Source organism: Poecilia formosa, unplaced genomic scaffold (genome assembly GCF_000485575.1).
Source record: "Poecilia formosa unplaced genomic scaffold, Poecilia_formosa-5.1.2 Scaffold106, whole genome shotgun sequence".
NCBI lineage: Eukaryota > Metazoa > Chordata > Actinopteri > Cyprinodontiformes > Poeciliidae > Poecilia > Poecilia formosa.
In genome coordinates, this window is record NW_006800045.1 from 63,320 (window position 1) to 89,621 (window position 26,302).

The window sequence follows — 26,302 nt, forward strand, 5'->3', positions numbered from 1 at the left end:
GTAGTATTTTGAAGTATTAGCAAAAATAATTATTGATGACTGAATAATAAAAAAATCAATCAGCTGGTAATTTTTTCTGTTTTTGTAAGTTTAACACTGTACGTTAGGCTAATTGGGGGGAAAAAATAATAAATTTGATAAAACCTGCATGACAAATGGCAGAATAGTGAGAGCATTTATAAGAGATTATTTGCAGTAGTCCTCAGTGTATGGATATTTCCTAAAATAAATACTACTACATCACTTATGACATTAGGTTTCAAGAACAAACTGAACAAAATAGGTCTAAACCCCAGATATCTATGAACGTCAATCCATTGTCCGACAATAAACATTTTACCAGCAAATTTGGGATATTTATATATACATAACATGTTCACTAGACAAGCTACTAGCAGCTGTTTGCAGTAGAAAGTCCAGGACTTCAGTCAGTTACCTGATGGTCATTAAAGGCCTTTTGCTAAGACTAATGCAAATAAATCTGCATCCTTAACATGTTTTTTTTAAGAATACACAACTAATAATAAAGCCTCATGCATATCATAAAAAAATAAATGTTGGCATCTTAAAGAAGAAAAATCAGGGACATCCAACAAGTGACAGATTTGTTTATTTACAAAACAGTTTACAGCAAGATTTCTAAATTACCGTTGACCCACAGGGGAATACTGGTGTTCAGGTGCACAACACCTGCACCTATGGTGTCAAGTCAATAAATGAAAAAAACAAAACAAAACAAAACTTAAAAGCACCTTGAGTCAAGAAAAGGAAGCAGATGAAGGAGTTTGAACATCTGTAAGGCACAAGACACAGCATCACCAGCCTCTGCTCAACTATCATCAGTTATCCACCATCTAACTATTAGGGGAAAGCATTTTATAAAGTTAGAAATATCCACTACAGCTACAACACAAGGCTTTAGGGGAGAAAAAAAAAAACAGAATTACTGTACATTAGATTTCTGTAAGGCTACAGGTTTTGTAAAAAAAAAAAAAAAAAAAAAGAAGAAAAGATTTCAAGTGTTTGACAGTGACCATTTGTCAGAAAGGCTACAGGCACCATGGTTGGGTTTTATCAAACATGTTAAAGTCATCAACTTAAAATTCACTAAACTAACTCCGTGGCCGCCTTCATAGTATTTTGTAATACTAAAATGCAAATCAAAAACTGAAATCTAGAAATCCTTTTAGCTTCGATAAACAATCTAAGAGTGTACTCTGTGTAGAAAAATGGAGAGCGACAGCTTGAGTCGCTCCAGATATTTTCCAAAGTACCAAATCACATTCTAAGATTCTAGTTATACTGTATATAACGGGCTTAACTTGTAATTAGCAAATATGTATGTTGTCCATAACAACCTTATCACAATGAATGGGGAGAAATTAAACTACAGATATAAGCGATGTGTAACGGCGTAGTTAAATATACAACAGAACGGCGTCATGGCGACGGGTCACCACAGCTCATGAGTAAGAGGTACCTGAGGATGAGCAGATAAAAATTACAGTGAGAACTGAGAAAAACCCCAGTGAGATTTATTTTCTTACAGAGCGCAGATAGAATAGTGACCACATTTAAAGCAATGTGAACTGTGATTGCATTTCTGTCAAAAAGATCTGCTGAAACTATGGACCAGTCCTTTGAAATAATAATAATAAAAAAAAAAAAAAAAGAAGCACAATTATTCCCAGAATGCATTTGAACGTTAAAGTATCCAGTGAAGACGCTTCTTTGAGGGGTTAATCCTGCTCTAGACATTTCTTTCTTTCCATGGTTACAATTACTGGGATCTAGTATCATTTGTTGGGCAGCTGCTTTGCTACGTAAATCAATCTTGAATTCTGAGCGGAGAACAAGCGTGCCTCTGCTGCATCGATGAAGCCACCGTTAGCAAGCTGGTGAAGTTGTGTCTCATGTCTTCAGTAAATCAGCTCACTGGTGTCCTGCATAAGCCTTTACATCACTGCACACTTCTTCTCCTCTGGAGGTGCGTTCCCGTCAGCTTTCTCCATCTCCAAAATGATTCGCTTGAAAACCTCCACAGCAGTCTGCGTTTCAAGCAAGAGTCTTTGTCAGGCATGAACAATGGATTAGCATCAGGGGTTAAACTTTAAGGGCTTGTTACCTCGTTTTCTTTGGCGGAAGACTCCATGAATGCAGCTCCCCAGGAATCAGCTAGTTTTTTGCCCTCCTCTGGTTTGATAACCCTTGAAACAAATCGACAATGCATAGTGAAGTGAGCACATCTCATTGCTTGCTTGCTGTAAAAAGTGTTCTTGAAACCTTCACATGGTCAAATTTAATAACTTCTTAAGATATAAATCGTTATGGTTAATAAATAGGCTATCGTGACCCGAGTTCCAGTCAAAGTACAACGCAATAATTTGAATTTAGCTAATTAAGCTAATGTCAGTTTTAAACGTATAATTTCTATTAAAAAACATGGAATTTAATTTAACCTGAATGACTCTTACGCAGGTTTTATTTCTTCACTTCAAATATTTTTTGTTTCTTTTTTTAAAATCAGTGTAGCTGCACAAATCAAAACAAGTTGTGAGGTCTAGACTGCAACACAAGATACATTTAGTAGCAATTTTAAGCACATTTTCTAAAGTTTAAGCACTTTCAAAAACTTGAAAAACACCAACGAATTTAAGTTTCAGGTGTCATCGGACCTCTGTTTAAGGACTATATGGCAGTTACTTAATTTAATAAAGTAAATACTGCCTTGTTAAAATTAGCATCTTTCGAACATTATTATTATTATTATTATTATTATTGCTACCACAAGATGGCAATAATGCATTTCTGTTACCTAAACCAAACAATAACACCAACACTCACCTTTCCATGTGAAGATCTTTTTTGTTTCCTACAAGAACAGTTGGGACCCTGAAAAGAAAAATAGCTCAAAATGTACAAATATACACTTTAAAATTTCTCAGTTATAAAGAACTTAAGGGACTGATTGGACTTACTGAATCTTGCCAACCATGTCTAGCAGCTTGTCGTGTAGAACCTGCACAACTTCAAAACTGGACAGGGGACAGGCAGTGTTATTTTAAACATTGATCTGGAAGAGTAGTATTAACAAAACTTCAACATTTGGATGCAGAACTAATCAAATGGGAATCTTATGACATAAATTACGTCATGGTATAATTCTAGTCAACATGAGTTTTTGCTGCTTAGCTGTAAGAAATGCTCCAACTGTGAGCATCATAGTTGTTTTGCAGCATTTGAAGCAGCAGTGACACTAAGCCGACAGTTTCCCTGAGTCTGAACCGTAGTGACAAAGTTTAAAAAATAAATAGTAATACTAAACGCTGACCTCATTTAATTTGCACATCTATTTGGTGCTTTTGTCTTTGATACTCCCCTGTATTTTCTATTCAGAGACCCAGTTTCCAGGATTTCCGATTACAACTTCAAGCAAACATATGCAGAATGTCACTTGTTATTTTATTTAAAACAACATATCAATGATTTTTTTGGGACCCGACAAAATCTTGTCCGATTTAGATGGAGATAAATATATTTATTTTCTTATATTCAACCCATTAGTTTCTTGAATGCTTTCAAGAACCTAAACACCAAAATCAAATGATTTACCAGGAAAGGATTCAGATTAAATCAAGCATTTTTAAATCAGTAAAAAATGATATCTTGGCTGAACATAAGAACTGTTAAAACTCAACTAAATTTTATAACCATTAAAAAGTTGAAGAAGCAATGTGTTGAATATTTAATAGTAACATCATAAAAAATGTGAAAATAAGGAAACTTTGGAGGACTTTGTCTTTTTCTCTAAATGTTGCTACATAAATAGAGGGACACTTGTAACTTACTAAATAAATAGTTGTGCTATCTAGTACAATTTAAAAGTTGCGACATTCTTTCAAATGAAATTGTTTGTTTAGACACTAATCTCTTAAAAAATTTGGCTGATATAACTTTTATGGTTCGACTTAAATAAAAAAAATTTTTAAAAGTATAGTTTCCTCTTGATAGGCCGCTTATAAATACCAAAACAACAAAAACTCCAATCTGGGATGAACTAAAACTTTACTTTACTCATTATTAATGTGATTCAATAGTAAACACTGGCTAAAACCCAAATAATTCCCGTGTTGAAAAAGATATAAGACTTCTTAATGCAAAGTTTATTACTGAAATAAAGGCAACTACAAAAGCATCCACTGACCTTTTCATGGAAGTCACTGAATAGACCAGAACATAACCATGGATGTCCATTGAGTGGGACTGTGGAAAAATTGAGTACTCATCCTACAGAGAGAGAAATTTCCATTTCATTTTAGAAATAAAAGTCCTGGAGATTTCAAAAACAACACTAAAAACAAAAGACAAATGTGCTTATTAGTCAGAAACATTCAGTTTAAATCACTCAGATCAGTTACGACAACAAAGTAACTTACCTGTCCGGCTGTGTCGACTAGCTGCAGATTGAAGTCCTGACCTTTCACGTTGACCATTTTGTTAAATGCTTAAGAAAAAAAAGGGAAGTTTTTACAATTTTCACATTAAACCATGAAGAACTCTTAAAACCGAGCAAATATAAAATCACTCACTGTTTTCAATGGTTGGGTCATAGGAGTCGACAAACTGTCCTTCAACAAACTGTATCGTAAGAGACGACTTCCCTGCATGAAGAGCACAGCAGACCGACGTCATGTGACTTTTAAACAACAAACGTAATTGATGTTCATTCGTGACTGATGCTGCTCAGCATTTAAATGCAAACTATAAAAAATAATCTAATGACAGGAAAGAAAGGATAGGCAACTAGCTGCCAATGTGTCGTTTGTTTTTCAATCAAAGTAGGCTGGACCTTTGGCAAAGCGAGTCTTAAAACTACAATTTTGATTGGAATTTGTGTCCTCACAAGCATCCAAGTGTTTTAAAAGTTAAATTTCAATATTTGGTCATCAGTTAAGTTAGCGTCCTTTCAGCTTGTTGCAAAAAGCACAGGATTAATTAGAATTTAAGAGAACAACGGCAGTTGGGATGTCTTCACAGGAAATAGCACAAAAATGTTGCAAACGATTTAGAAGTTGAACACTGAGGAATATTTTGTAGATGTCCATTTTCCAGCTGTAGATTTTGTAATTTTCTCTACAGCAACGTGGATTACAATCAGGAATGCTGCAAGTGAAAAATGTCTCAAGAGCAGAAGAGCCAGTTTGTGTCTCTGCGTCGATGTGACAATTTGTTCAGAAAATTGCCGGCGTGTCAGACAAGTCCAGCTTCAAAAAGCAAAGAGCTGAAATTAAGATTGAGTAATTCAGACAGAGGGTGACGGGAACGGACGCTGCCATTTCCAAATAAAAGGAAAGGGAATGGGCTTCTTGACACAATATAGAAACTGAATTACTGAAACTCTTGGATAGATCTGGACAAACATTCAGCCTAATTTGACTTTTCTTGGAAGAGCATAATCTCAAAGAGAAACACTGGGATTTGAAATATTTTTACCTCTCACTAATTGACTCACTGTATGTGGAGGCAAAATAAGCTCAGAACATAAACCAACTCTGTTTTTCACACATCCACTTGTTTCAAATCTTCTGATTCGTACAGAGGATTCGGGGCATTTATACAGTTTTGCTGCCATTACCCGATTTATAAAGATCAACATGCATCTGCCTTTCTTGAAGGACATATCCTCTTGTCTTGTGGCTAAATTGAATAAATCTCTCTGTCCTGTCCATCCATGAGATCAAGTCACAATAAGAATAGGAGATAAGCCCAGACATCCTCTTTGCTCATTCTGGGATCCTAAATTGTTCTAAGGCAAAATTACATCTATATTTCTGCCAGTATTTTCTTGGTCTCTTTACTTCATATTTATATTCCAGAGAAACAGGATATTCCAAGTCTCTCTTCACTCAGCTCAACTTTAAAACTGAAGAATACATTTAAAAAAACGATTGTTATATTTCATAGGTAAAGAGTGTCAATTATTGCAACGTCAGTTATTTCCATTTTTCTCAAACTATTATTTCTTAAATGTGATCAAATAAAGGCTTAATTTTCCTCATGAGATGCTGCTGCTGCAATTAAAAAAAACATTTTAAGCTCTTCCTACATACATAAAAGACTACCAATAAAAGTGGAGGTTGTTCTAAATATTGATTTAAGATTGGTAAAAGGTACAATGTCAGTCAGTTTAAATCACATCTAATATTCACATTCATAAAGATTTATGATGTTGTGCACATCTAGAGTTTTGTATTCACATCCTCATTAGTGAGACATAATAAAAATGATGGTCTATAAAACAGACAAGACCAAAACGCTGTACCGATTCCCAAAAGTGAGCTCAGGGTTTGTTCAGTCAAAAATCACTGTGTGGTATCTTGAGAGAATTTAATTATGTTAAACTACGCTGACATTATGGCCACAAGTACACGTATGCCACACTTGATAGAAAATATAAAAACTGTCACTAACAATAGAGCAAAAGGTGCCATCGGAATCCACTGGCTGAATGAATACTTCCAAGGTGAACTGGGTGACAATGTGAAATGCAGCGTTGAGAATTTTGATTTTATTTATACCATACAAGTCCCAAATTCCACAAAGAACTGGAAAAAATATTCTAATTTCAAGATTTATCAATGATATTTTAAAAGAAGTAGAGAATGTTTTTTTAAGTTATAGTTTTTATTGACAAAAATCAAGACAACAATACAAGCACTTTAACAAATTAACTAAACCACTAAATTTAATTTGCTTATCTTTCTCGGCAACATCTGAAAATAATGTTTTACAAATTTTTATTTTAGCCCTGAATTACATCTTTTAAATACACAAAAACTATCTTAACCATCATTAATTAAAAAAATACTCTTTTAGTCTAATTGTTTATTTTGACTATTTTGACACGCAAACAGAAAGCCAGTTTAAAGAATGCAAGGCTAAATGAATATTACTGGCGTGATGACAATCCTTATTTGATAAATAAAACACACGTGTACAAAAACTAGTTCAAAATTCACGACTTTTGAAAACTTTTAATACTGGTAGTAGGCACAATGGTTTGTTGTACCGTTTTAAACTTGAATAGGCTGTGTTGCTTAATAACCTTGTGCCTATTTAAACAGTAAACAAACATTTTCCGAGTTAAGCCTGAAACAGTGATGCAACAAAAGGACAAACATCGAGATATTATTAAACGGAAACAGTTGGGATAAGATATGAATAGTGTTTGAAGGGTAGATACATGAATGAAATGAACGGTCTACATAAATGTTATGGTTGAAATTCTTAACGAAAAGCTTCTTTCTAGCCGAATAACACCTGCTGAGCTAACATTTAGTGTCACACAAGGTAGCATATGGCAGAAAATATAGAGCTAATAGCTTTTAACTTTGATATTGAGAATATGAATACAGAAAGCATATATGAGCTTGTGGGGGTATAAACAAGATTTTAGTGCAGATAGGTAGATGCACTCAAAAAGAAAACAAAGCCCGGATATTAGCATGTTAGCCTGCTAGCTCACCGACATCAGCTGTACTCACCTACGGACCGGTAACCTATGACCGCGATCTTTCTGTATTTTGGTTGAGGCATCGTGGTGAAAAATTTGCTGCACGGGTTCTGAAAAAGGTAATACGCCAACAAGTTTCACGATCTAAACAAACTTTTATCGCCACATTCGTCCCGCGTCACGTGACAACAACAAACTTTTCGGAGCTGTGCCCCGCTCGAGCTCTCCGAACTGGGCCTCAAGCTGGGTTTTCACACTTTTACCGAACCAAAAACAACCTGCGCCCAACTCAAAAAGCTTCCAATTTCTGTATCCGACTCGGGCGTGAACATACACACGAGGTTTGTAGCGGGAAAAGAGGTCGTTCGGAACAAAATTGTAAACACAAAAAGGCGAGTTCAACGCGGTCGAGAGCTGCAACTCAAACTGACGGAAATTGCCATTGTGTAAGCACACCGTCGTAAAACCAGTCGATGCGTCAGAGAAATGACATGAACGGGCTTTCAGGCTTATTTGTACAGTAGAGGTCACTCTTTGGACGTCCCAGCAAGTTCCTGACAACTATCCTTTTTCAGACTGTTCCAGACAGACGCCAAACAAAATCAAAGAACTCCTTTTTTTAAATCACAAATATTGAACTCAACTAAACTCATACTATAGAACACAAATATGAACACGTGTTTACTCAGTTGGCTTCCATGATAATGGAGTGTTTGGAAAGATAAATTAGAAGACTACACACTAAATCTGAAAAAAACAAAATGACCTTTTTCTTTCTTTTTTTTTTTCTTTTCTGGTAATAGTATAGTGAGAATGGCTGTTTTATAGTGTGAAGGGCAGATTTTATTTGAACTGAAAATCTATTTCTGTGCCAGATATTGCTATTTGCTAAAAGCACAGATAAATGTGTTTAGTTTCACCAGAATGTTTCTTCTAACATGAAATACTAACATGAAATCATCTAACTGATTGATTGACTGATTATTGGAAAAGTGAACAATACCACTGGGAACATGCAAAAAGTGCTTGATTGCTACAATAAGAAGTGTATACATACAGTTACATAAAAATTTAAGTAAAAAGCAATGTATTGTATTATAGATTTGGAAGCTATCTGTGTCATTTTCTATCAATATTTTCAGACTTAAATGTATTGGCATTATGATAATAGCTGTCCATGTAAATGTCAATATCTGCATATTACTATTGGGTCACATGGCACTGGTGTCTATCTCCAGAGAAACAGAGACACCCTGGACATCCTCAGTCATGACAAAATTAAAATAAATTTAAATCTGCCATTCCACCCTATCTACTCAAACTTCTGTGACCACGTACCCACCATCCACAAAGCGGATGAAATAGTGGCCCACAAAATATTTGAACCACCAACCAAGGTCACGGTATGGTTGATATTTAACAACCCTATTTACACCAGTAAGCAAGCAATATTTCAGACAAATTCTTTGATTATTTAAGGATGTTCCAAAAAAGAAAACAAAAAAAAAAACACAATGAACAAAACAGACCTGGAGATTTATTTTTAATGATTGTCTAATCTGACACAGTACTTAAAAAAATTAATAAAGATCACAAGACTTTAAACATTTTACTCAATTTTAATTTATAAAATCCAGTGTGTAATATGTGCTTTAGGTTTTTGTCTTTCCTGTCTGATCAATCATCTTCTATGCATTTTATATGTTAAAAAATGGAGGTAACAGTCAATATCTGACATTTTATTGAGTGAATATTTTTTTGAATAGGGCTAGTTTGAACAATGTTTTCCCTTAATAAATGAAATCATAATTTGAAAATGGCATTTTGTATTGAAGGTAAAGTAGTTATTTTTGTCTGACTTTAGGACTGGCTTGAAGAAACAATTAAATGTGACCCAAAAAATGATGTAGAGGAATCTCAAGATTACTGTGAGCAGTTGAAATCATTCCGAGTAAAGACCTGGAGTAATGGCAAAAGATGAATTGCCATAAATACTAATCCATGTGGAAATACAAAAAGCTTTTTAGTTATTAGACAATAAAAAAATATATTATCATTATATATTCGAAATGTCATTTCTATCTAAAATTTAAATGTAAATTACAAAGAAATTTCTTTTTCAGAACTGACCGTGATAGTAGAGACATTATAAAATGTATATTTAAAATGTGTACAAAGTCAATGATAAATGCCTTGCTTTGAAGTGACATGCCTAATGTGATCCGGAAGTTATCCCAACCTAGATAACTATTCTTCCGGTGAATATTGCCGTCATAAACAGGCAGATAAAAAATCTGATTTACCTCAATGAAACGGCCTTGACAGAGACAGGTAATTTACCAAGTCTTTAAGAATCGGACAGCTTTTGAAAGGCATTCATAGTCGTTAGTCTTTGCCGTGTTGAAACAGTCAAACCACCAACTGACTAGCTGCAGCTGTTGGTGTGGCTGCGGCTGCCATAGCAACCGCTGAAGAAACACTGACAGGCTAACGGTTGTTTGTTGTGTTAGCCTCAAACATGACGTCGAGCCGAGTAGTGTGTTCAGTTTAGCGACATCTACCCAGTTAGTATCATAACCTAATCCTACGTCCTGGCGCCATTACTTATATTTCTTACTAGCAGCATTGTTCTTTGAGTTTTTATCAGGCTGTCGGTGATGTCAGACTGTTGTATCGTCTTGCTGTTGAGTTCAGCTAACTTGACAAACGGTCATTTCCATCCCATGCAGTAAGCTAACGTTAGCTACCAAGGCCATAAACTTAGGTTACCTCACCCTCACCGTTATGTAAACGCTGTCTTTCTGGTTCGTGATCGGGATTTCAGATTATTTAGACGCACACAAATTATAAAATAGATTGTCTTAACTTTGAGCTCATTTTTTGAAGTTGTCATTTGCTGGTTCTAATTGTCTGGTTTGGTAAGGTTAGAAGTGGACCTAACCTAGCTGCCAGTAATCTACTTTAATGCGATTAATTGATCCACATAAACTAATGTACAAGCATGATTGATTTTAAAAGTGCCTCCGTCAATCATCGCACGGAAACTGTGTGCTTTAGGGGTGTTGTACTTAAGTGTTAGAACTGCCAGATTAAATCTGCCCTCTGTGTTTCTTTAACTCACTGATCCGCGTCTGTCAATTGTAATCCGTATCTGTTTTCCTAATGCTTAAGCAGTGTTGGACATGCAATGATGTTCAGTGATTAATTATGTTTGAGAAAGAACTCACTTTGACCTAAATATAATTTCAGGATTCAGCTTGAAATAGTATGGATGTTGATGACTGTAATGGCAGATCCTATGTTTCAGGTAAAAGTTTATTTAGTAGAAGCTACCACGTTGTTTAACATTGGCATGTTTGTTAAATGTGGGACTCCACAGTTACTGTGGTTGTGGTTTTAGGTAGTGGGGATTCATCACTGGAAAGAGAGTTTTCTGGGACCCTTGGAGGTCCAACTGTAAGCACCCCAAATAGCAAGGACAATTCTCCTAGACGGTCTCTAAGTGGTGAGTGGGAAGTTAAACTATTCTTATTTACATGTGCATTTCAATAAACAAGATTGATTACTTAATGTCATGTTTCCTCTGTCTGCTTTTTCTCGTGCCTCTGCAGCCAACTCTATAAAAGTGGAGTTGTACAGTGATGAAGACCTAGGACGCGGTAATGAAGACGAAAGAATCGAGCGGATAGATGATGGAGGTTCAGGACAGGGATCAGAGTCTGGCGGAGGCTACAGGGAAGTCATGAACCCTGAAACCATGCCACCTGGAGCCACCAGGCTGCCGAACGGAAAGCTGAAGTGTGACATTTGTGGAATGATCTGCATCGGGCCTAATGTTCTCATGGTGCACAAACGCAGCCATACAGGTGACTAATGTGTTTAAACCATAACCGTTTAAGTAAGAATAATAATAATTTTAAAAAAAAGCATGTCATGTGTAAACAATTCGTGGATGTATATCATTTTAAAAAGTATGGAGTTGTTTTTTATTTTTTATTTTTTTTTTTAAAGTGTGGATAGGAATGGAAAAAAGTTTGGAGTTTCTAAACATGATTACCTGTTCTATTTTCTAAAAGAGAGAGAAAAAAAATCTAATTTTCCAAAATGGAAGTGGTTTTTACATTGAAACCATATTGAATTAATGTCCTTTAATTTCGATTTGCTGCATTAGTTAAAAATTTTGCCTTCTCCATTTGGCTTTTCAAGTTTCTGGCTTAGATAGACTCCATATATAAATACATACCTATTTAAAATGGAAAAAAGGACAATTTCATAGTTTTTTTTTTTTTCCAACTTTCGTTCACGTTAGGCTAGGGTTCGAAGCAGCTTCCTCATATGATGCCAAACAACATCTCATTTATACTTTTGAGTACTGAATGTACATGTGATGTTATCAAAAACAACTAGTGATTATAGCAATTTCATATAAATTCCCCATTGTTTTACTTAGTTTTCTTGTATTGTCTGTTTTTGCTTGTTGTGATAACGTTAATAGGTTAACGATTATGGTGCTTTTTTGGACAAGACTTCCTAGCAAAAGAGATTTTAAATCTTAATTGGATTATTCCAGGTAAAAAATAAAGATTAATTGAAGAAAAGCTTAAAAAAGTTTAAAATATGTTTTTAAGAATTTGTGAAACATAAGGATATTTGATTTTTCTGAGTTGGTGAAGAAGCAGAAAAATCAGTGAAACAATTCACTACTACAATGCTGAATCAGAAGCAAACATCATTGTTGCCTCATTTCATAAACAGTGGTACATAAAGATAATAAAAATGTGAATTCTTAGTACTCAAATGTCTAAAATGTAAAAAATGAAAACAAACAAATCCTGCGTTCTTGTCTAAGTAGACTAACACAGTGCACTAAGCGCATGTAGTTGTTTGAAGAGAACATGTGCTAACTTATTTTACAATTCACAGGGGAAAGACCATTTCAGTGTAACCAGTGTGGCGCCTCATTCACCCAAAAAGGAAACCTGCTCCGCCACATCAAGCTGCACTCAGGAGAGAAGCCGTTTAAATGTCCCTTTTGCAGCTATGCTTGTCGAAGAAGAGATGCCCTTACTGGGCACTTACGCACTCATGCAGGTAGAACAATTTAATACCTCAGAAGTGTGTTTTGTTGTTGTTTTCTTTCTTACAATCAGTCTGAGTTATAACTGTCTTTCTCCTCTACCTCCAGTGTCCTCTCCAACCATAGGGAAGCCATATAAATGCAACTTTTGTGGCCGTAGTTACAAGCAGCAAAGCACCCTGGAGGAACACCATGAGCGCTGCCATGGTTACCTACAGAGTCTGGAGTCACAACCAACAAACAGTGCTCAAAATCTAGGTATAGTACTGGCACTTATTCCTCTTACAGAATGGTGAGCGTAAAAACTCCTTTACACGTTGATGACCACAATCCTCCTTCCGTAATTGCCTGAAAACCCCAAACTGTGGTTTTAGATTCCGCAGCAAACTAGGACTCATAAGAAACGCTGTCTGAGTCATGAGGAAACTTTAAAGTAACGTAACAGTTTGTTTGTACTCTGTCCAGGAGAGGAGATGAGAGAGCTAGAGTTTGTACCAGACTCTCTTCTGCAGCCGTCCTCAGACAAGATGGCTTTTATCGATCGGCTCGCCAACAGCGTCACTAAACGCAAAAGATCCACACCACAAAAATTTGTAGGTGAGCATTTAGTCTCAGTGTGGACGGTTTTAGGGATTTAACAAAGCAATATTTGTTGCTTTAAGTGTAAATTCAGGTAGTCAGATCTGCCTTTTTGATGGGATTGCCAGTCCTCTGTGTTTATTCTCCCAGAGGGTTCAAGTAGCTTCCCAATTCTGTTTCTAGTAGTGCAGTAGGAAGGACTTCAGTGATTTAACTAAAGCAAAACACATTTATAGCTAACTGGCCTCATGAAGACATGAAGTACCTTTCTAAAGTATTCAGACACCTTCAAGGTTTTCCTCATTTTGTCATCCTTAAGGCTGTAATAAGAAACAATTAGGAACAAAAGTCTTTCAGGAATATAAATGGTAAAGCATTGCATAGAACACATCAAAAGTTTCGGTAATAACTTATTTGATGGAACTGCATATTATATCATGAGATTGTGTGTGTCTTTATGTTGCAGGACAGAAGCACATGCGCCTCAACATTGTGGATGCACCTTATGACCTGACAGCTGGCTTGGATAAGGGCGAGGACATGCAAGCAGGGGATCTGGAAGCCCCTCACTTCGCCAGCCTTGGAGAGTACACAGCAGGTAATGGAGGAGGATTATCAGATGCCATTAGGCCTCTACACCTTCCTACCACTCATCCATCCTTTTTTAAAGAACTCCGGCCGAGCCTCAGCGGCCCTCACACCTCCGCTGCTCTGGGCCTGAGGTTGGATTGCACAGGCACCGGAGTTGGGCTGGGAGCTGTTGTTGTCGGGGGGAGGGAGGCAGCAGAGGGTCACGAAGACCTTCCTGCCGGCCGAAGTCACGCGCCGTCACCTAGCAATGGTTTCCAGGACTCCACAGACACGGAAAGCATGCCGGACGAGCCCTGCAACAGCACGGCCCCTGTCCCAACGTTGCCCAGTAACAACGGGCATCAGCTCCTTCACTCCAGCAACCACGTCGCCAGACCTCCTCCCACCTCACACCACAGGAGTCGGGAGAGACGCTGCCCCAGCCGAGCCAAAGATCGGGAGCTGGAAAGAGAAGAGGGAGGACACTCGGCGTTTCCGCCTCCCGCCTCAGCTCCAACTTCCAGCTCACCCACGGCGCCTTCCTCTACCTCCAGGGAGGCCTTCCGGGTCGTCGATGCAGAAGGGCGGGCTGTGCGGTCGTTCCGCTGCGAGCACTGCCGCGTGCTTTTCTTGGACCACGTCATGTTTACCATCCACATGGGCTGCCACGGTTTCCGACAGCCTTTCGAGTGCAACATCTGTGGCTACCGCAGCAAGGACAGATACGAATTTTCTTCACACATTGTCCGCGGCGAGCACATTCTAGACTGAGGGTGAACGCCGGCCGCCCTTCTGTTCACACAGAGCTTTCCTCCCCCTACCCCAACTCAGACGAGGACCTGGCTTGGTTTGATCTGCACATGGACTTGAAGGGGTCACTGACAGCGAGAAGCCGCTCCTGAATGTTTCAGATCCTGGCACAAAATTGTAATAGGGTCTCTAGTTATTTTATGAGTGATATAAGTATTTAAGGTACATTTTCATTAAAGGTGTTCCAAAGTGTAGAAGGACGAAATGCATTCTTTTATCCACAGACGTGCCTTGCACCAAATTTCAGGATTCAGACTGCATGCACAAATTATAGTAGACAAATCCTCATCAGAAGTAACACGGGAAAGGCTGTGGTGAAGTCTTTAAAGAAATGAATGCTTCTTTCGAAGTCGATGCTTTTTCTTTAACGTTTCTTTAATCCTGGAGGAATCCTGTGGAGTCGCTTTATTTCAAAAAGTACAACTCAAGCTCAAAACCAAGTCCATGTTAGCTAAAGTAAAACATTGGAAGGGGGTGTCCTTTATATTATCTTAGAAATGCACTTTGGTTTTTACAAGAGGTGAAATGAAGAGATTCGTATTTGTATGTATTGGTGTGTGTGAGAGAACGACCCCGAGGGGCCCTTAGTTTTGTTGTAAAAGTGGATAATGAAGGCCCTTGTTTTTGTTTGTCGACTCGACGCCTTGAGGAATAATGTATGACTCTGTTTTCTTCTCTTGACTGTTTTGTTTGCACTGATACCTGCCAGAAATCTGATTATATTAAATTATTTTATAGAGATATGTTAATGCTCTGCACGATATAATGTGAGGAAAAACCGGCTGAAAGCTCTGCCTTGAGAGGAGCGGGGTTTAGATATCACTGCCAGAGTTTAATGAGTTCAGAACTTCCCTTTGAAAACTAAATTAAGACCTAATCCAACACTAATATATATATATATAACAAATCTATTTATGATGTATTTAAAATGAGTTTGATGTTCTGTCATTGTATTGTGCCTTTGACTTGTTCCCCAGGCTGGAGCTGCTAGACTTCTTGTCTTTCTGGACGTCACAATAAGTTCAAGTTTCAGAATGGTTTAAACACTTGCGTTCTTATTTTTGTTAATATTTCATGCATTTTAGATTCTCTGTGTCTTTTCAGCAAATGTTTACCCTGTTTAGCAAAACCTAACCTGCTATCCTGTTATGAAAGTTGAAGGTTAGGGGTTAGGGTTGTCAGACCTTTCAGTGGTTAAAGCACAATGTTCTGCCCAGAAGGCAGTTTGAATCTAGAGTCAACAGGAATGATTGATGTCACTTAAAATAAACAGAATTTTGAAAAATGTTCTTAAAATTCAAGACCTCAACCTTGTGATCATGGTTCGAGTCTTTTCCCTTGTCAGTTTTTCGTTCATTAGTTTTCTTATTTCCAGGTTCAAAACAATGTTGCTTTCCTAAGACGAACTAAATTGAGCCCACTCAGCCACTTCAGGCTCTAAATGAATATTAGTGGTTGTGCTAGTGTTGTGAACAGTTCCTGTTTTGTCTTACTGATCACAGTTCATTGATTCTTGCAGTTTTAACAGTTGTTTAGATATGCAGACATTCTGAAACATAAAATGTTTGAAAATAACAGTTTAAGGCAACGTGTTTGTTTGGTATTAGTGTGGTTCGGTGCGGCACCAAATAATCTCCTCATAGCTGGGCCAAAGAACCACTTGTTTGCTACTGTAAAGCACTTTTCCTTGGTTATAGCGGCGAGAGGAAAGTTCAGACATTTGTACATTTGGGAAAAGGCTGTTTATTGCTATTATTAAAGGCTTTTGGACATTATAATCCTCATCTCCACTTTATTTTGTGGAAGTTCTTTCAAACTGTGTGACTGACGTAAACGTATACCTCATTTAATCTGGATGGAAGGTTTTAACTAAGCACATATCTCTGCTAAAACAGACTTGAGTCACATTGCACTTTAATATTTCAAAGTCTAAATTCACATGAAGTTTCCTTTTGACAGGAAATAAAATTCCCATTCTTCAGCAGTGAACAATATCCTGCCTTCCTGAGGATAGTGTTGCACAGGGAAGAGAGGTTTTCTGAAATTTATAGATTCCTGCAGCTCATTTCAACACCTACTGACCTCATTGTAAAGAATGTTGACTTTGAAGCATTCGTCTTAAATAGATTTGTACAGTGAAAGCATTTAATCCCGAGGTCTCCCTTTGCGTTTTCATTTAAGCTCCCATGGTAAAACTTTTTAAATGTAGAAATAAATGTTGTGCCTTTAGTTTTATTTTTCTAACAGCTGTCTTTTATATGCTAAATGCTGTTTTGGTCCAGATTAATTATCCCAAACTGATCAGATCCAGCTTCTAAACTACTGGCTTATTTGTTTTTTCGTTGATCCCATAAAAGAATCCAAAAGAATCGTCTTGGCTCTCAAATTTACAATACGTCGTATTCTATATTTTTCTGCTAAAGGCACAAGTTTGATCCCTCGTGTCCTACCAAAGCTATTTGTTCCTGAGCCAATCCAAAAACGTTCCCGATAAATCACTACAAAAATAAACCAATCCAAGTAATTATATTTACTATAGTGATCTTTGTGACGCTTCTTTAATGTTCGATTTAATCTTTTTCCTCTCAATATTGCTTTAAATAACTACAGCTTTTTAAATGTATCATGTACTTTTGCATTTGCTTGACTCAATCTGAACTTGCTGTAAGTTTTGTACTGTAAGCGTCTACCCTAAATAAAATCTAAGATGTGTTTCCTAGAAAAACAAGAGACTTGAGTTTCACTGATTCAAGTTTTGTAAAGATGTTTTAATTTTCTTTTTTCAGGAACACAGCATCTTCAGATTTCACTTTACATTGGTTTTGGAGGAGCTCTTGGTGCGCCAGCCTGTAAAGAAAAACAGAAACGTTAACACAAGGACCCGCTACAAATGTCTTGTGAGCTCATCTCAACCAAGTTATTTTAGTTTAAATCTGGAAGCCGGCTTATTCCAGAGCCAGTCAGACGACTTATGAAGTCTGGAGAAAAACTCACAGTGGGCCTGAATCTTGGTGGTGGGGTTCGGTCCTTCCTGGCCTCACAGGAGCGGTTCCTCACCACTTTGCTGTGGATGGCACAGCTGACACAGTAGTGCAGCTTCACGTAGAGCTTGGGCAGAACATAAGCTGAAAAGTGAAGAATGACATAATATAAAAATACAAAAAATGGGCTTTGGAGCTTCTTTAAAAAATATCTGTCAATCTTAGCTGCCAGGTCATGGTTGGTAAATGTCACTCATTAGTACACAAATCAACAAATCTGATCTTTCAACTTAACATTCTAAAACCTGAAGTGCAGCTTTTATCAAACATCTAAATACCTATTTTCTGTCTAATATAACCCATGTAGATTTTCCCCTTTGTTTTTTTAAATTCAAATTCTTACTCTTAATTCACTGCTGAAATTTTAAGTATTTTGTTTGAGAGGACACTCACAGTCAAAGACGCTGGCATCTGAGATGTCTCTCACAGCCGCTGCCTCCACAATGTTCCTGATGACAAACTTCTTAATGGCCTTGTCCTTGGGGACGCAGCGGGCGCAGTTTGTGCAGCGGATGGGCTGCACGTGTCCACGGCCCTTCTTGGCACGACCGTTGTTTCTCCTCTTCTTGGTCTGTAACACACAGAGCCCATGTAAATATATATATATATATATATATATATATATAAAAACCCACTAAACTCAGGTGACCGTTTTCATTTCCATACCAATACGTGACGTCTCCACATTTCTTCATCTGTTCACTAATATAGATTATTCAATAACACTTTTACCTGGACGGTTTGCCATCTTTTTATTCAATGATGTGTTGTGAAATATGAGATTGTCTGTATATAAATTCTTGGTAGTTATGTTGGTTAAGAGGACTGCTACAACTCAATTTACTGACAATATCTGAAAAGGCAGGGCAATCCAAAACTTTTAACATTTCATGACAACATCTAAAGGTTTTGAATTTCAGCCCGTTTTGGTATTTTGGCTGGTTTTATCTCAAGTTTCAATGTAAGCCAAGGAACACATTACCCCAGAATATCAGCTTTTAAAGCTCTGTAGCTTTATCTTTGTAACACTCCAAACAAGATCTTGGTATCAAATAATTATTTTTTTTCCCTACATACAATTTTAAATACCTACTGCGTATCTATTACGAATAAGCTAAATGCTAAAGGTTACGTCCCTGCATAGACAAAAGTACATCTCTTATTCTTATGATGGATTCAAAATGAAATTGCGTTTGAAACCTTGAGATATAAATCTGTAGTACAATTCACAACACTCGGGAATGAAAACTAGGTCATTGTGAACCTCCAATAATAGAGAGGTGTGGTTAATTAAAACAGATATTAGGGTTAAAACGTCTCATCAAAGATGCGGTAGGTTAGCCGACTAACCCACTAGAAAAAGGTTAGCTTCGGGGTTTTGAACCTCTAGCTGGCAAAAGAGACGTATTTACATCTATGTATTGTCAATTTAGCGTTTTCATGAACTAGCGCTCTTGAGAATCTAATTTGTGTGACATATTTATGTTGCTGCAGCTCGTCTCAGTTTACGTTAGCAGCTACTTTATCGTTAGCCAGCCCAACGAACACATGCACAAAACGGCTAGCCTGCTAACGGTTAGCATTAGGCCCCGACTCTTTTATTACATGTTCTGACATATATAAATAGCCTGTTCTACGTGTCACGTATTCGTTATGTGTTTAAAAATGCTTAAATGTGTTCGGAACGCCACAGATTTCGATTAAAATACGAGTTTATTATGTTTGTGAAATGCCGCCGTCGGTAGCACACACTCACCATGTTGCACGGGAAGCTGGAAAGAGGACCGGAAGAGGCTGCACGGCGACACAAGAACCCGTCCGCTCCGCCCTCTGACTGATTTAACCATAGAGTAAAACCTACCGTCTGCAGAAGAAGATGTCTAAAATAAAAATATCTTACATATCATCTCATATCAACGTATATTTATGTCTATATATGAGAGTAATTCTTAGTCTTTTCTTAATCTTGTTTTGCAAGGTATCGGTCATTTGCATTTGATTTGTTATAACTTGTACAATCGTTGTCCTTGGTCAGATGTAATGATTTATTCCCATTCTCATTCTCACACACCGACAGACATATTTGTGTTTTTGGACACTACATTAATAAATTTCTCGATATAAACCCTGCACTAATTGCTCGACAGTGCACAAGTGATGACTCAATACTGACCTGTAATTATAATGCAGTAGCATTACAGAGGATTTCACACACCCTGAAAGTCAAACTCTGTGAATCACATTTTAATTCAGTTGTACTAGTTTGTCTTTAGTTGAATCTATTCACAACTCCTTTTGACCCTAACCTGGGTACCAGAACTTTAATTCCCCTTTCATTGAATCATTGTTTTGTTGACTTAGATGTGCACTTAGACACTCTGCAAATCTGAAAACATAAAATACTTCTTAATCTGAGTTTTTTTAGTGGACTTCTAAAGATTTGAACAAAAATCCCCTCAAGATTGGTGCTGCCATTACCGCACTTTAATGTGGATGTGGTATTCTTTTGCTGACAGTTTGTGCTTTTTGTTTATTTCTGACAAACAGGATTTAGGCCCAGAAAGTCCTACTGATATCAACAGAACATAGCACAAAATAACTTACCCAGCTCTGGATTTCTCTGCAGGACAAGAATCCTGTTTTGCAATTCTTCCTTCAACCCCAGCCAGGTATTTTCTTGAAGACGGCCGTTTATTCAAGCATTACATGTTATACTTCTGTGAACGGGGGTATATCCTTATCCTGACTCATCAGCTGTTCTCCAAAGATATGATTTTGATCCTTTTAAACCTCTTTGCAAACTCTGGCTTTAGCTAAATGCTCCAAATGTCAGGAAATCCTTCTCAGACGGGGTGTGTGAACCATTAGGCAACCAGGTTGTTGCTGCTTTGTAATCGTTCTGAAGGTGATTTTTCTTAAAGATTTTGTGATTGTTTTCTTTTTACAGAAAACAAAGTGTTGTGAAAAAGTATTGTTTCTGTTTAGATTTTTTAAAATTATTTTCTTCTGTTCGTATTTCTTTTTTGTGACAAACTGATTTTAAATATCAGGCTTCAAAAAAAAATTTTAAGGAAAAATATGAACTTTGACTAGACCACTCCAAAACCATTAAGTTTGGGTTTTTTTTTCAGCCATTCAGTGATGAACTTTTTGTTGTGCTTTGGATCATTGTTCTGCTGCATTAAAGTCACAAACGGATGGCCTCACATTCACCATCACATGTTTCTAAAAAAGATCTGAGTTCATGGTTCCACCAACAGCCAAAGCAGTCCCGGATCGCCATACTGCCCCCACTGTGTTTGACTGTAGAATGACGCTCTTTTATAAAATGGTTAGTTTTACAGCAGAAGTAAAACTAACTTCTGAAAAGAACACACGGTATGTGTTCTTTTCGTCAGAACACAGACCGTTTTCCCAAAAGATCTTGGGAAAGATTGTAAAGATTTGGCTCAATTTTAAAACCATTTTTGACATAGTTTCTATAGAATATTGTTTTTTCACAAAGCGCTTACAAAATGGTCATCTGTATGAAGTAAGCAAAAAAAAAAAAGAAAAAAACAAAGTCTTTGAAAAAGTTTATTTAAATTAAATTCTCTGCCCGGACCTCATTTCTTCTTGCTCTTCTTATCTTTGGACTTCTTTTTGCTGGCCTTCTGGGCGTTGGCCTTTTTGTAGAGGTAAAGCCCCACCAGGCCGAGAAGCGTGGGCACCAGGGCAAAGCACACCAGGGGGAAAATGTCGTTGATGATCTTCTGCCACTGCGTCTGCGGTGAGAGAGAAAGCACCTCCACCTCGAACTCAAGTGTAGCATCACCTGCGACAGACGCGGTATTTTGCCGTCAGAGAAGTGACTTAATAAAATGCATCATTACGTTTTAATTGTCATCGTTTGGTCTGGGTACCTGGAATTGTAGGAGGGTATCCTTTTTTTCCATATGCAAGGTGAGAAGGAATGGTGGCTTTTATTTTTTGCCTGAAGACAGGAAAACAACATTTGTTTCTGAAAAATCATTTGACACATTTATAAAGTGTTTTCTTCTCTCTTTTTTTTTTGACAAAATCGAGATTTTTCTCGCCTGTGGGACTTACCCTTCACAAACACCAATCAAGCTTTGCTCCAGACCTGTAAGGAAAAATCACACAACACTGACGGTAAGGAAATAAAAGGTCTCAATGAAGTGTCAGTGATGCTGCTGCAGGAAAGTTGCATTATTAATATTATTATTTGTTAATTTACCAGGAATAACTGTCCTCTTCCCCAACACTATAACGAGAGGATCCCGGGACAGTGAGGAGTCGAACATCTGCCCATCCATCAGCTTTCCCTGAGCAACCAGAGAAACAGGAACAAGAGTAAGAAAGAGGAAAAACTAAGATTTCAGAGTTGATGGCTATTGTTTTTTTTCTCGCACCAGGTGTGTAATCAGTTAAGGTTTTGCAATTAATTGTAGCAGAATATATGAATAACCAAAAATGTAAAACAAAAACGTCATGCGAAACAGATTTTTGGTCCAATTACTTTTGATAAGAAGAAATCATTCGACATTTCTCTTACTAACATATGTAAGATTAAAATAAAGACATCAGTGACCAGGTGTGTGGTTATCTTAAATGTTTTTAACAAAAATCGCCTTATTTATATCTTATTCAGAATTTATGGTAATATTAATTATTATTATTAATGATAATAATCCAACACATTCTCACTCCCGACTCGTCACATATTGAAGCTTGGGCAGGTCCCCTCAGCGTCACATGTTGACGAATAATCATAATTATTATCACAATTATTATGACTATTAATAGTAAAAATTACTATTACTATTAGAGGTAATAGTAATAGTAATAATAATTGCAGCAATAGATATGTAATGAACTTAAAATTCAACTTATGACATTAATGGAAATTTCAACCTCCAGCTCACAATTTAATAATAAAAAAAGAAAGTAAGTTAGTATTGTCTAAATTTTGGGGGAGATTGTATTGATTTCTTTATTTTCCTTTTTTCTCAATTTTATAATAATCTATGTTACTTGTAGTATTAAGGGAAAATAAATGGTCAGTACCATATGTGGTATTTCTCACCAACATGCCTCACCCATGACACCGCCTCCCACGTGGTAGGGTTGAAACTATTTTAAATATATATATTGAAATATTTACTGTTGTCCAAACACATCAGAAACATAGACGCGTTTATTTAATCTGTTCTTTTTCACTTATGTTTGTTTTTTTGTTGTTTTTTTTTGTGGTGGAAAAAATATACCTCATAGACCAATACCTTAGATGTAAAGTTAAGTTATTTATTACCAGATTTTTCCATCTACTGTAAACCCCACTTGGGTTTTAAATACCAGAAAAACCTCCCGAGATTTTATCTGGACGCTTTATTAACAATTAACCGTGCCGCCCATGTTATTTGTAAATATTTTGAATGAGAAACAGATGGAAAAGGTTTCGATATTTTTAATGTTATTTTAAAGCGACACAACTGGATTAAACAGTGAGAGCAACTGAACATTATAAATCACTGCTATCATTTTTTATATTTCTACCATAATAAAAATGAAAGCGCTGTCCAGCCGAGCTGGTATTATGCTGACGTGTTGCACCGCCCCTATATGCCTCATAGTAAAAAACCTAAGTCGAATCGGTTCCCGTGTAAAGTCACATGAAACACAGACGCGTAAAACCACATCATGTCCAAAGTGTGAATCTGGATGGCCTCTAAATCCCGAGCCTGAGGCTTTTTATCGCTCAGCCCGAGCCGCTGTATGGAAATGCAGCGGGATCCACATGGTTCATGCGGACGGTGCCACATAGACAACATCTGCCCTCGTCATCAGCTGGGCTCGTCTCTGCCGTTGTTTGTAAAAAAAAAAAAAAGAAAAAAAAGAAATAAAATAGGTTCCTTCCCCAAATACAGACGGGCTCGCTGCTTTATGGGGTAAAGAAGAGCTGAGTGTCTGATTGACTTACTGTGTAGTGGACTTTCAGCGTGTCTCCTATTGTGGAGAGTACTGAACAAGTTTCTGGTTTCACCTACGGCACGAAGAGTTCAGAAACTGTTATTTTGTTTCAGGATGTTGCATTATAGTATTTCCTGCTGTTATGCTGTAATACTCACCAGTGTCTCGACCTGCAGCTCATCTGTTTCACTTTCGTCAACCTGTGCGAGTGCACAGGAGAAAACAGCAATCACCAGGAGAAAAACCCGTGTCTTCATTGTGAACTTGTAGAGAAGAGCCGCTGCCATCCACTAACTTCCGTCTGGCTTCTTCTGCACCCAGCAGAGCGGACAGAGAGACAGAATATCGAGCTGCACCGCCTGTTTGGTCGATAAGTGCGTCCAAAATGGCTCGGCAGCAGGTAATGCTGAGGTGTTGTAACACTCTGGTGATTAGCCGCCCGTGGACGTTGTCCCAACACCTGGGTCTCTCCACGAAGAGCCCGCCTTGAAAATTCCTCCAGCAGCATCCCATCTGCCTGCCGTGGGAGGGAAGCGGAAGAATTACTCCGCGCAGCCGCCAGGGGGCAGCGGCGCTCTGCTTCAGCTCTGCTCTCACGACGACTGGTGGGAATTCCAAAACTTTCTTGGGATTCACACCACTTGGCTGAGCTCAGAAGAAAGCGTAATCTTTCGGAGACTCCTGTCTGTTTAACACACCTGATTGAAATGAACACGTCATAAGCAGGCTCCAGTAAGAGTTGGTGAATGGGTTAGGAGCACCAAGAAAATGTTGGAAACCACAGTTACGGTCATGAACAGAACCAGTAGTTCTGTTGTTTGGTTTGAGCTTCGCTGTTTTGACATCCGCAATCCTCTCAAATGTCCTTTAGAATGAGCAATTCGGCAATTGCAACGCAGTCAGGGTTGGATCCGAGTTATGTAAAGATTCAGTTTTTTAAAAATAGAAATTATTATAATTATTTTAATGATGAAGAGTTTAAACTATATAGTCCCTTAAAAAAGGCTTAGATTACTACTGATCCAAACACATGAAGTTAAGCCCATAATTATTAATATAATTAATATAATAATTAATATGCTTGGCTGACTAAATATGTAAAATATATTTTCTTTCAACAAATAAGTTTCTGATTGGAAATGAGAGAGGCATCTCTCGAAAAATAATAAAACAATGTAAAAGAAGCATCAGTTTAAGAAAAATAACTTATATTTTAAATAAATGATAGAATGTTGAAAATCATTTACATTTATATATATATATGAATAATTTTGGCTTAGTCAAAGTCCAGACATTAATCCAACTGAGAATATGGAGCCATACTTAATAACTGATCTTTAGGGACGTTTTACATCCAGTGTGATTGAATTTTAGCTGTTGCAGAATAGAAGACGTTTAATTTTCAGCCCACAAATGTGCAAAGCTGGTAACCCAAACAACCTGGAAATATTATTCATGCATCACTTTTTGCAAAAAATAAAAAAAATAAAAACTTCCTGTGGAAAGTAGAAAAAGAAAATTACATATCCTTTGCCTTTCACTTCACAAATATTTGATATTTTGTGTTAGTCTATTATATCAAATCCTAATAAAATATATTACTTAGTTTTATAGCCACAAACAATCATAAGGTTTGGCTGAGTTTGCCTGAAAGCCACGTAATTTGAAACTGAATATTTCTGAAAATGAACTGCACCACCAGCTTCAAAACAAAAATGTGAAACTGATTTTTATGAACGTCAGTGTTTCATCGTGGTTATTTAAAAAATGATTATTTGCCTGTAAAGTCTACCTAACTTAAAACTTAATCACAGGAACTTAATTGGGTTTTGTACAGTTAAACCACAGTGAGAGATATTTGTTGCTAGTAGGATGCAACATGCAAAGGTTATTGTTGTAAACACAGCCATTCAACAGCTCTTCCTGCACAGACTCTGTAATTCAATCGTTTGCAAATGTTTCACCTTCTTAATAAGAAATTGTACTGCCTGTAAAAGATGTAAGAAGACTTCTTGGCTTTTCTTGTTTTTGTTAGCAAATTCTTGGGAAAAAAAGACAACTTTGCATCTCTTCAACGTTAAACTTTTTAAGAATCAAAAAATATTATTAAACATTAAGCATAGGTTGTTCTCACAGATTATTCTGTAAACAGGAGACATTCTGGAAACTGCTTATGATGATGAGTCTAGTTTTCTTTGCCTCTGACTCACATATCAAGCATCTGCACCTTCCTGCCAGAAAGCACTTGTTACCAGGTAGCTAAATGTCAACAAGTAACACATAAAAAATGAATTACAATTTAACCAGAAGTCCCTTAAATGCTTGCAGATCCAACACATTTATGAACTGCAACAGTATGAATGTTCTCCTGAAAGAAGAAATCCTGACTAATGCCACTTATTGTTCCCCGTGGCTCATGTGGTGATTGTGGAGTTCCCACACATTCATACGTTTTAGCTTAACATCATATTTGACATCTTCTAGAATACTGGACCTTCAAACCTGAGTCAGTTTTACTTTTAGCAGATCTAATCAAAAAGACCCTGGAACGTACAACATTTGTCTCAAGAACTGTTTTCCCTGATAAATCGTAAACGGCAAAAAAAACTTTTGAGTCTGTGCCAGCAGTTTTAGAAAAAAAAAAAAAATTAGTGTTTGGAGCCAAACATCTAAACATGCATAGAGCATGTTTGATTTCAATTTTCCTTGTTGCATTTAAGTACCAAGATGAACCTAAACATT

General features: G+C 37.1%; 4 protein-coding genes across 9 annotated transcripts; 1 reads left to right on the forward strand and 3 right to left on the reverse strand.

Moving 5' to 3' along the window:
* Positions 1–592: 592 nt before the first annotated feature.
* rhebl1 (Ras homolog, mTORC1 binding like 1) lies at positions 593–7,988 on the reverse strand. The gene is made up of 8 exons (XM_007559643.2): positions 7,545–7,988; positions 4,590–4,661; positions 4,437–4,504; positions 4,205–4,287; positions 2,979–3,035; positions 2,845–2,892; positions 2,126–2,207; positions 593–2,048 (listed from the first exon to the last, which is right to left on the reverse strand). Exons 1-8 carry the CDS (start codon positions 7,594–7,596, stop codon positions 1,956–1,958), a joined length of 555 nt encoding a protein of 184 aa, XP_007559705.1. The 5' UTR covers positions 7,597–7,988; the 3' UTR covers positions 593–1,955.
* Positions 7,989–9,757: 1,769 nt separating this feature from the next.
* LOC103143200 (zinc finger protein Eos) lies at positions 9,758–16,784 on the forward strand. Of its 5 annotated transcripts, XM_016675106.1 has the most exons (9): positions 9,979–10,222; positions 10,763–10,820; positions 10,914–11,018; positions 11,125–11,379; positions 12,437–12,604; positions 12,699–12,848; positions 13,056–13,187; positions 13,636–13,767; positions 13,840–16,784. In XM_016675106.1, the coding sequence occupies exons 2-9, from the start codon at positions 10,781–10,783 to the stop codon at positions 14,508–14,510; spliced, it is 1,653 nt and encodes a 550-aa protein (XP_016530592.1). In that variant the 5' UTR covers positions 9,979–10,222; positions 10,763–10,780; the 3' UTR covers positions 14,511–16,784. The 5 variants fall into 5 exon arrangements, with proteins under 5 accessions (XP_016530590.1, XP_016530593.1, XP_016530592.1 ...); XM_016675104.1 differs by lacking the exon at positions 9,979–10,222 and adding an exon at positions 9,758–9,844 and having other exon boundaries at positions 13,636–16,784; XM_016675103.1 differs by having other exon boundaries at positions 13,636–16,784.
* A 512-nt stretch (positions 16,785–17,296) lies between these two features.
* LOC103143263 (40S ribosomal protein S26) lies at positions 17,297–23,127 on the reverse strand. 2 transcript variants are annotated; one of them, XM_016675109.1, is made up of 6 exons: positions 22,994–23,127; positions 19,683–19,688; positions 19,347–19,377; positions 17,984–18,161; positions 17,544–17,674; positions 17,297–17,396 (listed from the first exon to the last, which is right to left on the reverse strand). In XM_016675109.1, exons 1-6 carry the CDS (start codon positions 23,110–23,112, stop codon positions 17,361–17,363), a joined length of 501 nt encoding a protein of 166 aa, XP_016530595.1. In that variant the 5' UTR covers positions 23,113–23,127; the 3' UTR covers positions 17,297–17,360. The 2 variants fall into 2 exon arrangements, with proteins under 2 accessions (XP_016530595.1, XP_016530596.1); XM_016675110.1 differs by lacking the exons at positions 19,683–19,688; positions 22,994–23,127 and having other exon boundaries at positions 19,347–19,378.
* fkbp11 (FKBP prolyl isomerase 11) lies at positions 21,149–24,261 on the reverse strand. The gene is made up of 6 exons (XM_007559644.2): positions 23,719–24,261; positions 23,571–23,633; positions 21,828–21,915; positions 21,680–21,713; positions 21,493–21,563; positions 21,149–21,404 (listed from the first exon to the last, which is right to left on the reverse strand). The coding sequence occupies exons 1-6, from the start codon at positions 23,845–23,847 to the stop codon at positions 21,196–21,198; spliced, it is 594 nt and encodes a 197-aa protein (XP_007559706.1). The 5' UTR covers positions 23,848–24,261; the 3' UTR covers positions 21,149–21,195.
* Between the last annotated feature and the right edge of the window lie 2,041 nt (positions 24,262–26,302).

What these genes read in the sequence shown, in the direction of transcription:
- LOC103143263 (XM_016675109.1), bottom strand. Translation starts at nt 23,112, where the DNA reads ATGTTCAGTTGCTCTCACTGTTTAATCCAGTTGTGTCGCTTTAAAATA. An exon ending in AGATGCCAGCGTCTTTGACT is followed by an intron (nt 17,675 to 17,983) that starts GTGAGTGTCCTC and finishes TTCACTTTTCAG; the next exon opens with CTTATGTTCTGCCCAAGCTC. An exon ending in CACCAAGATTCAGGCCCACT is followed by an intron (nt 17,397 to 17,543) that starts GTGAGTTTTTCT and finishes TTTTCTTTACAG; the next exon opens with GCTGGCGCACCAAGAGCTCC.
- rhebl1 (XM_007559643.2), bottom strand. Translation starts at nt 7,596, where the DNA reads ATGCCTCAACCAAAATACAGAAAGATCGCGGTCATAGGTTACCGGTCC. An exon ending in TCAGTGACTTCCATGAAAAG is followed by an intron (nt 3,036 to 4,204) that starts GTCAGTGGATGC and finishes TCCCCTGTCCAG; the next exon opens with TTTTGAAGTTGTGCAGGTTC. An exon ending in GACATGGTTGGCAAGATTCA is followed by an intron (nt 2,893 to 2,978) that starts GTAAGTCCAATC and finishes TTTTCTTTTCAG; the next exon opens with GGTCCCAACTGTTCTTGTAG.
- fkbp11 (XM_007559644.2), bottom strand. Translation starts at nt 23,847, where the DNA reads ATGGCAGCGGCTCTTCTCTACAAGTTCACAATGAAGACACGGGTTTTT. An exon ending in CGCTGAAAGTCCACTACACA is followed by an intron (nt 21,916 to 23,570) that starts GTAAGTCAATCA and finishes CTGGTTGCTCAG; the next exon opens with GGAAAGCTGATGGATGGGCA. An exon ending in ATACCCTCCTACAATTCCAG is followed by an intron (nt 21,405 to 21,492) that starts GTACCCAGACCA and finishes CGTCTGTCGCAG; the next exon opens with GTGATGCTACACTTGAGTTC.
- LOC103143200 (XM_016675104.1), top strand. Translation starts at nt 10,781, where the DNA reads ATGGATGTTGATGACTGTAATGGCAGATCCTATGTTTCAG. An exon ending in TGGCAGATCCTATGTTTCAG is followed by an intron (nt 10,821 to 10,913) that starts GTAAAAGTTTAT and finishes TTGTGGTTTTAG; the next exon opens with GTAGTGGGGATTCATCACTG. An exon ending in TCCTAGACGGTCTCTAAGTG is followed by an intron (nt 11,019 to 11,124) that starts GTGAGTGGGAAG and finishes GTGCCTCTGCAG; the next exon opens with CCAACTCTATAAAAGTGGAG.